General features: G+C 52.7%; 1 protein-coding gene across 1 annotated transcript in view; it reads left to right on the forward strand.

Annotated features, from left to right (window-relative positions):
- Nucleotides 1-5,592: 5,592 nt before the first annotated feature.
- Nucleotides 5,593-12,390, forward strand: part of LOC311216552 (olfactory receptor 14A16-like) — a gene marked incomplete at both ends in the record, with an annotated part of 43,451 nt that continues 36,653 nt past the window's right edge. The window contains one exon of the mRNA XM_084298078.1: nt 5,593-5,641. Coding sequence (XP_084154204.1) covers nt 5,593-5,641 — 49 coding nt within the window. The remainder of the gene's footprint in view (nt 5,642-12,390) is intronic.

Below are 12,390 nucleotides of genomic sequence, written 5' to 3' on the forward strand. Positions count from 1 at the left end.
GGGCTTAAGTTGAGCCAGGGGAGTTTTAGGTTAGATGTTAGGAAGAACTTCTTCACTGAAAGGGTTGTGAGGCACTGGAACAGGCTGCCCAGGGAAGTGGTGGAGTCACCATCCCTGGAAGTCTTCAAAAGACGTTTAGATGTAGAGCTTAGGGATATGGTTTAGTGGAGGGCTGTTAGCGTTAGGTTGGAGGTTGGACTCGATGACCTTGAGGTCTCTTCCAACCTAGAAAATTCTGTGATTCTGTGATTCTGTGACTGATACAGGCACAGTCTGGTTCTCTGCTCCATTTGCAGGGATTGGAGTTGTGTAGATTGCAACTCAGTAAGCATACGGCCAAGCCCCAGCACATTGCAGTGATTTCTGTCTCTTTGGAATTGCCAGGGTGATGACACTCCTTTTGCAAGCATTCTGCCAATTTTTTAGGTTTCTGCACTTGTTCATGGGTGAAATAACAAAGCATTGGAGGTGCGCACAGTTCTAGGTGCCTGCCCATATCCTCTCACACTCCCTGCCACTCACAGCTATCCTGCCTCAGAGCACGTCTTTGTGTGGCATTCTGAAATAGTTTTCCCTAACCGTAAACAAAACCTGAAACGCATTCAGGAGACATACCAATAGGAACAGACTGGTTTGAACATCCAAAGGGTATTTAAAGTTTCAAAGAGCTATTGTAGCTAGCCTGGAGGAGAAAGGGGCAGGTAAAGAGAAAGGGAAAGGGAAGAAGCAGGGAAGTTTCCCCCCTCATCCCTCCAATTCATTGGCTCCCCAAGGAGAAAAGATAGAGACTGTTAATTATGAATAGTTTCTGAGAGAAGGTTCCTCGAGCATGAAGGTGACAGCAATGCTGAGTACAACTACCAGATTAGTCTCACGACCAGTTCTTTTATCATAACATAAGGCAGTGTTAGACAGTAAACTAATAACCATAAACCAGCCCCCACAAAGGATAAACAGCACAACAGGGAACACACACAGTATGTAATGTGCTATCCAACACAGTTTTGAGGCCAAACACAACTACTACACTGAGGTTAAAAATAAATAATTAAATAAAATACACACTGTGGTCAGCAACTATGAAGGTGATATAATGCTTGTAACAGTTGTTGTTGTTGTTGTTTTTTGTTTGTTTGTTTGTTTTTAACACAACCCAGTCATATCTGTCATTATCTCAATCCTTTGGGCCCCACGCCGGATCCATTCAGGAAGGAGGGCATCCCATGAGAGGGATGCAGAGGCAGAGGTTGACTGTCAAGGAGCAGTGGAAAAAAAGTGTCATAGACTGACTGCAATCCCCATTGCACTGCACCACACAGGAGAAGGAGATATAAGAGTGTGGATAGGGGGAATGGTGTTTTTAATTTGCTTGTAGTTCCTGGTGGTTGTAGTCCACCGGTGATAGGCAATAAATTATATTAATCTGCCTATGCTAAGTCTGTCTTGCCTGTAATGATAATTGGTGCCCATGATGGTATTTGGTGGGTGACCTCCTGTCCTACCTAAACCCTTGAGCTCTTTTCATCATATTTTCACCCCCTTTTCCTTGTAGGTGGAGAAGTTTAAAAGCACTTGCCATGGAGTTCACCTGCATAGTCGGGTAAAACCACTGCAGTACAGATATGGGAAAGGTTCAGCACCAGGGACATGCCCTGGAGGACATGCTCTGTCAGCCTGGCTGCACAGCAGAGAAAGAAGAGAGGTTCCCCTGAAGGAGAGCAGTAGAAGAGGAAGTCTTGATTTCCAACTCAGGTATTTCTGGAACAGTCCTGAGAGGCCTGTGGGAGGTGCAGGACAGCCCTAGCATCAGGACCCAGGAGTCCTGGCTGCCACATTGTCCCCTGAGCCTAACGGGACCCTCAGACAGGGCTCTCACAGCAGTCAACAGCTCTGTCCAGCACCACCACCATCCCCCAGCCCAGGACCTGCAGCTTTGGACAGCTGACAGCCACTGGGCCACCCCTTGTGAAGGGGCTCCTGACACGCTGACCTTTGGAGGAGAGCTGCAGGAGCACTGGGAACTGGGAAGTCATGTCAGAGGTGATGGTCACCCTCCTGCAGCCCTCCATCTCGCTTGCTGCTGGCCCTCAGCTCAGGACAATGGATGCCTGCCCTGGCTCCTCAACCACAGCTCCTCTGCAAGGTGCCCCTGCTCCTCCGCCCATCAGCGAGGGTCGCCCAGTGCAAGCTTGCTGCCTGCTGACCCCACTCCTGGCCACAGAAGGACAGTGCTGGGGAGCACCCAAGCAGTGCCCAGCAGGGACCAGGCCTTGCAGGGAAGTGCCGGCACTGCTGCTGCTCCAGTGCTTATATCCTGGTAATGCAGTGCACCCCTGTGACATCAGCCCGTGTCATTTGAAGGCCTGTGAGGTCAGCAGCAAGGACATGGCACAGGTCAGGAGAGTGATGAGAGCTTTCCCTTCTTGTCCTGAGAAACTGTCACCTCCCTTCTGCCCAGTTCTTTTCCAGCAGTTTCTTACGAATCCGGAAGGGACGTCTCCAAATGGTGAGCAAGCCCATGGAATAAAGGAAGTGGAGAGCTGGAGAAGTCACTGCTGTGTTCTTGCACCAACGCGCCTCTGTTGTTGGGAGTCCTTCCGGGAAGGTGGGGTTTGAGGCTTCTTCTGGGGCTGGGCTTTTTTCAAATGATGGGAGCGAAGGCACCTGGGATGCAGCAGCCCCTCAGTATACCTGAATTCCTCCTCACTGTATGTCGCTCACTTGGAGAAGTAGTAGGTCATACATGGAGGAATTCAAGTGCATGCCAGGGCCTTCCTTCCCAGATATCACACAGGGCTCTGAGATTTGAAAAGGCCTCAGCGCCATCCCCCAGTCTGCCATGCAGGAGGCAGAGGTGGTACACGACGGAAAGGCAAATGTACTCGCTGTTGATCATCCCCGCCTGCCTATTCTGAAGAATCTGCCCCCATCCAGCACAGCACCCCAAGCTGAGGGACCTGTCCCCCCACACCTCAGCAGCTCTTCCATCAATGTCCCAGCCCTGTGACAGCAGGCGGGGATCCAGCTCCTCCTGCCTGTGCCCCAGGCTGAGGGCATTGGGGCACATCTGGGCTGTAGCACCTCAGCTGTGGCACAAGGGCCAAACTCAGGCTTGTCCCAGACCTTGTGCCCAAGAGCCTGGGCATGAAGAGGCTTTCCTTCAGAACAGACACCTGCTGCTGTGGATGGCAGATTTCAACAGGATGATCTGAGCTGCTCTTTCCTGTCCTCTATTTCCACTAATTAGCTGTATGGCTCAGTTATCAGCATTAGTGAGATATCTCACATTCAGGTGCCTATTTTGAGGACACCTCAATGGAGGCCAGAGGAATCCAGCCCTTGTGGGAGTGCGGAATGCCAGGGGGAATATGAGCACCCAACTACCCCAAAACTAGAAATGAGATGCTTCAATTGACTCATCTGAATGGCTTCCCTCTGCAGGGATAGAGGAGATTCCATCCCTGTCCATAAATTGGTGTCCTGCATAATGATGGATAAGGAGAGGTGATTCTCATTCTGAATACATATTTCCAACAGGAAAAAACTACTGCTGTAAAGAAGTGTGTCTGCCCAGGTGAGGGAAGGAAGCCCATGGTGCTTCCCAGCAGGTTCCCCTGTAGCCCCAGGGCCATGTGCAGGGAGCCTGGTGGGGGGCAGAGCAAGGGAGGCCTTGGGCTGGGCCTCTGCTGCTGAACTGGGCCGGGCTCCTGGGCCCAAGGGGAGCTCCTGGCAAGCAGGCAGCGCTGCACAGAAAGACAGCTCTGCCCAGGAGCAGCTCCTCTGCACAGTGCAGCAGGCCTGGGGGCATTGCCTGCAGAGACACAGTGCTTAAAGGCAGGCAGAAGTGGCAGCATGCCCACAGCTCACTGCGGGAGAAGACTTCCCAGCCCTGCAGCCGGTAAGTCTCTGGCTGGAGGGCAATGCAGCCGCAGTTCCTGGAGGCAGGAGAAGCTGGGGGTGTAGGTAGGGGTGGCCAGGGCTGTGATACAGAGCAGGGTCCCTGCTGTGCCCCAGGGGCTGTGTGCCAGGCCAGGGCCTCTGCCGCCTGCCAGGCTCAGCACTCAGCCTGCCCGGGGAGCTGCCCAGGGCGCTGCGGGGAGAAGCTGCGGGTGGAAGGAGCCCCCCCTGGCAGGGCAGGGTCCTGCTGCTGGTGGGAGGCTGCTGCCTGGGGCAGCCTGCTCACAGCTCTACAGCACACCAAGAGAATTTCAAAGGGAACTTCACTCTCATCTTTCCTTAGCCTCTGCTTTCAGTTTTCTCTTCTTTTAGCTCACTGGGAATAGAAATAGAAGCTGTTATTTCCTGGAAGAGCCTAAGACTCATACGCCATCAGAAGGAAGTTTAGAAGAATCTCCAGAAACTCCTTTTCCTGCCTCTCAGCCCATAGAATGCTCCACCACCACCTGTGCAGTGTCAGCAGGGTCTGTGTGACCTGGTCTCTCAGATATGCCCCCAGTGAGCTGCCCCTGGGCAGAGCCCTGCTGCCAGGAGGTGTCTGCAGGGCAGAGCTGAGCACCCAGATTGTGGGATGGGGGCTGTGAGCTGCAGGCAGGAGGCGTGGGGACAGAGACCCAGCTGCAGGCAGGGACAGCTGCAGGCTACACATCCATGGGCAGGGAGTGAGAGGTAGCTGCTCCCAGAAACATGGAAGGGGGTCTTTTGAAATTTCTCTGCCACCCCTGCACTGTTGCTGTCTTCCACAGTACGGCCTGTAGTCTCTTCCGCTCCCCCAGCATGGACCACCAGAGATATTGGCATGGGAACTTGTTCATGATTCTTCTTTGGAGTCAGTGATGTAGGGGATAAGTCAGGTGCAGCTCAGAATGCTGCACGTTCTGTCATGCAGATACATGAATTGAGGAAAAGCCTCCATGTCCTGTCATGACATGTACGGTTGTGGAAATGCTGTGTGTGGGGCCGTGAATGAGCTCACTCTGTCTTCAGGTCATCTTGTTTTTAGAGCATTCAAAACATTTCCTGCAAGAGTTCTGCTGGGCTGCAGGCTGCCCCCCTCCAGGGCACAGCTCTGGCATAGCAGCTCAGTGCTTTCCATGGAGAAGACACCTGACGGCTAAGGGCATGGAAATGCTGCTGGAAACCTCTATGTGTTAGCTGCAATGATCCCTCTGTATCCCTTGCTACACGTGGAGAACTGGAGATTGGAGATTTGCACTTGGAAACTGGATTCGTTTACTCTGAGCAGCGTGCAGGCTCTTCTCTAAGGGAACACCTGAGTACGATGGTATCTTTGAGTTCAAAGCGGTGCCTGTCCAGGGCAGCTGTGACCAGGACTTTGGGACAGGATAGCTGCCCTTACTCTGCTCTAATGGACAGAGCCCTTGCCTCTCAGGCAAGATTTCACTTGAGTGCAGCAGTAATGCCAAGGACTTCCAGAGTCCCTTGCTCCCAGTGGCACCCTCTGGTAGCATAAACCAGAGCTCTACCAAGGAACGTGCAGCAGAGGTTTTCCTGAAAGGGAAGCAGCAGTTCTGAGGTTTGACAAGAAATAGAGTAGGTTTTGCTCACAGGGCTGAGCCTAACATTTTGCTGTATTTCCCTCCTCAGACAGGTCCCCGTGCCCAGAGGAATCAAATGTCCAACAGCAGCTCCATCACCAAGTTCCTCCTCCTGCCATTTGCAGACATGCGGGAGCTGCAGCTTCTGTACTTCGCACTCTTCCTGGGCATCTACCTGTCTGCCCTCCTGGGCAACGGCCTCATCCTCACCGCCATAGCCTGCGACCACCACCTCCACACCCCCATGTACTTCTTCCTCCTCAACCTCGCCCTCCTCGACCTGGGCTGCATCTCCACCACTGTCCCCAAAGCCATGGCCAATTCCCTTTGGGACGCCAGGGCCATTTCTTACTCAGGATGTGCTGCCCAGGTCTTTCTGTTTGTCTTTTTGATGTCAGCAGAGTATTCTCTTCTCACCATCATGGCCTACGACCGCTATGTTGCCATCTGCAAGCCCCTGCACTACAGGACCCTCCTGGGCAGCAGAGCTTGTGCCCAGATGGCAGCAGCTGCCTGGGGTTCTGCTTTTCTCAATGCTGTGCTGCACACTGCCAATACATTTTCCCTGCCCCTCTGCCAAGGCAATGCTGTGGACCAGTTCTTCTGTGAAATCCCCCAAATCCTCAAGCTCTCCTGTTCACAGTCCTTCCTCTGTGAAATTTGGGTTCTTATGGGTAATGTTTTCATCGACTTTGGGTGTTTTGTATTCATTGTGCTCTCCTATGTTCAGATCATCAGGGCCGTGCTGAGGATGCCCTCTGAGCAGGGGCGGCACAAAGCCTTTTCCACATGCCTCTCTCACCTGGCCGCAGTCTCCCTGTTTCTCAGTACTGGCTTTTTCTGCTACCTGAAGCCCCACTCCCCGTCCTTCTCATCCCTGGACCTGGTGGTGGCAGTTCTGTACTCAGTGGTGCCCCCAGCAGTGATCCCCTTCATCTACAGCATGAGACTCCAGGAGCTGAAAGTTGCACTGAACAAAGTAATTTCGTTGATGTTTTTCACTGCTGGTAAACTTTTCATCTGTCTCCACAACTGACTCACAGTATATTCATTGTATATTAAGTACATTCCTATGCATTGTATTATTATTATTATTGTTATTATATTATGTTATATATTATATTATTTTATGTTTATGTTGACATTGATTTTGATGTTGTTGTTGTTAAGTACCATTGTGATGTTCCGACACACATTTGGCTTCGTCTCATTTCATCTGAAACATCAACCTGCTCTCTTTCCCTGTAGCCCCTATAAAATATGTATGCCACTGTGACTGAGCTGACTCTCTCATAGTGTCTTTTTGGTATCTCGGCTTTTATAGGCAAATGAGATGTCTGCAGTCTCCACAGAGGAAATGTGGACCCAGCGGGCACAGGGAAGGTGGGTCTGGAAAAGGATTCAAGTCATCTTCAGGCACAAAGGAATGGCACAAAGCTGTACCAGGGGCGGTTCAATCTGGACATTACGAAAAATTTCCTTACCATGAGTGTGGTCAGACAATAAAGACTATCTCTACACCCACAGTGTCTTCGAGCAGAGTGTCCCAGGGCACAGATTCAGCCCAGCTTGTAGCATGAACAAAAAGGAGAAACTACCCAAGAAAGCTACCACCAGCCCCAGCCCCTCACGGTTCCCAGCACCAGCCTTCCGCCTCAGTCTGGGGAGAGCCGATCGCTGAAAGGTGAGCACCTCCATCCTCCTGCTGGGCTCAGGGTCTGTACCAGGGGAACAGCCAGCCCAGCCTGGTCCCTCTCTGGGCCCAGAGCTCAGCAGGCCCCAAGGCAGGGCTGTCTGTGAACCCCTGTGAGGGACATGCTGGGGCTGGGGCAGGGCTGGGTGAAGGGGGGAGGCTGCTAAAGCAGAAGGGCAGTGAGGGCCGGGGCATTTGCCTATGTGCACAACAGGACTGAAACTTTTGGGGCAATTTCTCCAGGCTCCTGATGCAAGAAGCTGGGTCTGATTTCAGGACTGAGGGACATTTCTTGAGGGCCCCACAGACACAGAGAAGGTAAAAGGGGCCTTAACATATTATCAATACGCTCTCTTTTCCAGGGCAGCATGCAGAGGCATCCAGCCATGGACAGGCCCAAGGAGAGGGCTGGTCCATCCTGTGGTCACAGCTGCACTCCAGTCCCTGGGGTGGACCCAAGCTGAGGACTTGCTGATGACTTTGGGGCTAAGGTTCAGCACACAGGTTGGAGGAGACTGTCACATGGACGTGTGCTAGACTGAGCAACAGAAGCAAACTGGTATGGCTGCTGTGTCATGCTTCCATCAGTGGAAGCCCTGGCACAGGGCCCCAGACTTGGCTTTTGATACCACCCTTCAGGAAAGATTATGGAGTTACGAGATGCAGAATAGAGGGCGCCAGTCCTTCTTCAGCCACTTCCCAACCTAGTGCAGCACCAGGAAACTGCGGACTTCTGGCTTATCTTCTACTCTAACTCATGAGCATGCATTAGGGTACCCACAGTCCAGACCTTGTCTTGATTAGGTGAACACCAGTATTTTAGGCAACTTCCAGCCATGGTCAGCTTCCATCTGATCTCTCCCCATCCCTCCTCTCACCTCTCCAGATGTTTCTGGCCACCTCCCCATGCTCCCCACAGGGTCCTGAGCTGGTGGAGCTACGAGCAGACCAAACAGGCTGTGGTGCCCCCAGCACACTGACTGAGCTGCACAAGGTGGGAAGTAGACCCAGCTGGGTTGGGATCACTGTTGTTAATCCTGCTTTTTATGGTGTGTAGTTCTGGCAGGTGCTCAGAAAGAGCAATGGATGTTGCCAAGGACTCTAGGGGGTTTCTAGGTGTCTTTCTAGTTCCAGCTGGTGGAACAACAGGGAACACACAGAGTATGTAATATGCTATCCAACACAGTGCTGAGGCCAAACACAACTACTACACTGAAATAAAACCAAAATGAAGACTGTGGTCAGCAACTATGAAGCTTACAAAATGCTTGTATGCCTGTGATGATAATTGGTGCCCATGACAATATTTGGTGAGTGACCTGTTTTACCTCAACCCTTGAGCTCTTTTCATCATATTTTCTCCCCCTTTTCCTTGTAGGTGGGGAAGTGAAAGAGCAGTTGCTGTGGAGTTTGCCTGCATTTCTGGGTAAAACCACCTCATTAGGCATGTGGAAATGATGCAGCACCAGGATTGTGGCCATCCAGGGATGGCATCTCAGCACTGAGGACATGCTCTGCCAGCCTGGTGGCACAGGAGGGGCTGGTTCCCCTGAAGGAGTGCAGTACAAGGGGAAGGCTTGATTTCCAACTCAGGCATTTCTGGCACATTCCTGAGAGGTCTGTGGGAGCTGCAGACCACACCAGTCTCTGGGACACCAAAGGACTTTCCTCCCAGATCCAGATCCCAAAGAGGCAGCAGCTCCCAGGGAAACCTGGTCCTGGATTGTCCCAATCACAAGGAGGCTGAGCCATGCCCAGAGGAGCCCTTGGGCTCAGGACAGGACCCATCATCAGGAACCAGGGGTCCTGGCTGCCCCATTGTCCCCTGAGCCCAGTGGGACCCTCAGAAAGGGCTCTCGCAGAAGCCACTAGTACTGTCCAGTCCCCTCCATCTCGCTTGCTGCTGGCCCTCAGATCAGGACAAGGGATGCCCACCCTGGCTCCTCAACCACAGCTCTTCTGCAAGGTGCCCCTGCTCCTCTGCCCGTCAGTGAGAGTCGCCCAGTGCAAGCTTGCTTCCTGCTGACCCCACTCCTGGCCACAGAAGGACAGCGCTGGGGAGCACCCAAGCAGTGCCCAGCAGGGGCCAGGCCTCGCAGGGAAGTGCCAGCACTGCTGCTGCTCCAGTGACGATATCCTGGTGATGCAGGTCCCCCTCTGTGACATCAGCACGTGTCATTTGAAGTCCTATAGAGAGGAGGCCTAGTGGAGAAGCACAATCACCAGAGCAGGGAACCCCTGCTCTGGTGATTGTGCTTCTCCACACTAAAGGAAAAACAAGTGTATCCAGCCTGATCTGCTGTGGGAAGTTCTGCCTATAGGAAAACCCTCCATGATACTCTTGTGAATTGCACTGCAGAAACAGACCGTGTTATGTGCTTAGAAGATTTCTCCTCCTCTGAGCTCTTAGTATTCTCATATTCCACACAGCCCATAACCTCTCTTTCCCTTCTCTCCCCTCCCAGTGCCAGCTGCAGGCAGTGCCCCCAGCCTTGTGCGCTATGCACAGGAGCTGCTCCTGGGCAGAGCTCTCTCTGCAGCACTGCCCGCTTGCCAGGAGCTCCCCCCTTGGGCCCAGGAGCCCGGCCCAGCTCAGCAGCAGAGGCCCAGCCCAAGGCCTCCCTTGCTCTGCCCCCCACCAGGCTCCCTGCACATGGCCCTGGGGCTGCAGGGGAACCTGCTGGCAAACAGCCTGAAGGAATCCCTGGGGCTCCAGCCCTCACCTGGGCAGACACATTTCTTGACAGTAGGCTCTTTTCTCTTAGCACAAAAACAATTATCTGTAGCAGTCTTCTCTTCTCATCCCAGTTGATGGTGGGACACGCAGACATGGTCATGGAAGTAACTCCTTTAACCCTCTGCTTAAGGAAGGGATTCAGCAGAGTCACTCGAGGCATCTCATGCTGGGTTTTTGTCCTGGGGCTGGAATGGGACTCAGATCCCTCCCATGCCTGCCACAAACCCACAGGACCTGGGATTCCTCTGCACTCAGTTTAGGTGTGCATAACATGGGCAGCTGCAGGTGAGCTCCTTGTCTCATCTCCAGGATTATTAATGGAGATGGAAGAAATCTGGGAGTTGCAAACACCTGGTGACATGTCGGGGGCAGAGGTACGTGCAGGCATCTGCAAGCTCTCGTGGAGGAACCGTGAGGGACAGGGCAGCACCTGGGGGCATCCCCTTGGAGGCTGGTGGGGAATGCCTTTGGCCAGCTGAAATGACAGCAAATGCACCCATTTAGGACAACTAAACCTGTCCCTCCTCAGTAGGCTCAGGGCAGCCTGTAGAGGCATCCACCTGACCCAATGGAGAACTGTGCCACAGGGTGAGCTGAGTCTCTCTCTCCCTCTTCTCCATCTGGTTTTCCCTCCATTTCCAGGGACTGTAACGGCACTTGTCTCATGGACATCCCTACATTGCCTAATGAAATTCGGGGCAGCTGCTCCATGTAATAGCCAATTCCAGGCCTGCAGTGCTACCTGAGATGCCAACATTGCCCAACACCACTGGAGCATGCAGCTGACACCGGCAGCACAGGACCCACAGGACAGCTCTGGCCATTCATACCTGGTACTTAATGGGCACTCCCGAGGGCATCTCTGACAGACCTGGTGCTTATGAGCAAGTGACCGCTTCCCAGGGCTGCAGCGAGCCAAGGTCTGTCCTTCCTGTATCCAGCAGAGGCAGGCAGTGCATGGCTATGAGGCACGTCACACTGGGGCTTCCACTTGTGTCCTTTGGTTTGCAAACACTGCTGCTGCATCTTACCCCCATCCCTTACTCAGTCAAGACATAGCCCAGTGATTTTTTTCTGTGTCCCTGTATCACAGGATGCCCATAGACAAGGACATTTTCAGCAGCCCCTTCTCCTGCCTGGAGATCAGCCCCAGCTCCAGCACTGGCCCTCAGGGCTGCACCAACACCACAAAGGCCCTCTGCTGTCAGGGCAGCACAGCCCAGGCCTGTTTCCTTCTGGCCTCAGGAACACCAGGGCATACTGTGCTTCAGGCCAATTATTTCATCCTCCTAGGGCCATCTGCCATCCACGGCAGCTTGTCTCTGCTGTGAAGGAAAGCCTCTTCATGCCCAGGCTCTTGGCACAGGATCTGGGACAAGCCTGAGTTTGGCCCTTGTGCCACAGCTGAGGTGCTGCAGCCCAGATGTGCCCCAATGCCCTCAGCCTGGGGCACAGGCAGGAGGAGCTGGATCACTGCCTGCTGACACAAGGCTGAGACATTGATGGAAGAGCTGCTGAGGTGTGGGGGGACAGGTCCCTTAGCTTGGGGTGCTGTGCTGGATGGGGGCAGATTGTCCAGAAGAGACAGGCGGGTATGATCAACAGGGAGGACATTTGCCATTCCCTTGTGTACCACTGTGGTGGTTTTACCGTGCTGAGCAGCTAAACCCCACAACCACTCTCTCACTCCCCCTCCTTTAGATGAGGAGGGGGAGAAGTAAAGCAAAGAACAATTCACGGGTTGAGATAAGGATAATTTAATGAAAGGGAAATAATTATAATAATTAAATAAAGACTACCATGAACTAAACAATTTAACTAAGGGGAAATAAAAGGGAAAGGGGAAAAAGGGAGGGGAAAAAGGGGAAAATAAAAAGAAGGGAGGAAAACAAAAAAACAAAATAAATGAAAGCTATATGGAAGTGCAGAGGAAAGAAATTACTCTCTACTTCCCACAAACGAGCGATGATTGACCACGTCCTTGAAGCAAGGCCTCAACGCACGCAGCCGGTGTTCGAGAGGAGGGCCGACGTTTTCCCAACGAGAGCCCACCCCTCCCCTCTTCTTCCTGTTTCCACCTTTTATTGCTGAGTGTGACATCACATGGTATGGAATATCCCTTTGATTGGTTTAGGTCAGCTGCCCTAGTGATGTTTCTCTCACTTTTTTGCCCACCCCCTAGGAGGGTTAGAGAAAGGCCCAATGCTGTGCCACTGCTGCTCAGCAGTAGACACAACACTGGTGTGATAACACTGCTGTTCCAGCTACAAGTACAGAGTACGGCACTGTATGGGCTGCTGCCGGGAAAGTTAACATTCCAGCCAGACCCAGTACTGGTTCCCTCGGCTATCCAAGGAAATCTTGGAGGCAGTGTCCACCTCTGACTGGAAAACTGAAACCAGCCTTTAAAATAGATTGAGGAAACAGTTCAAAGCTGTGCAAAA

Source organism: Netta rufina (genome assembly GCF_964035555.1).
Source record: "Netta rufina genome assembly, chromosome: 18".
Classification (NCBI taxonomy): domain Eukaryota; kingdom Metazoa; phylum Chordata; class Aves; order Anseriformes; family Anatidae; genus Netta; species Netta rufina.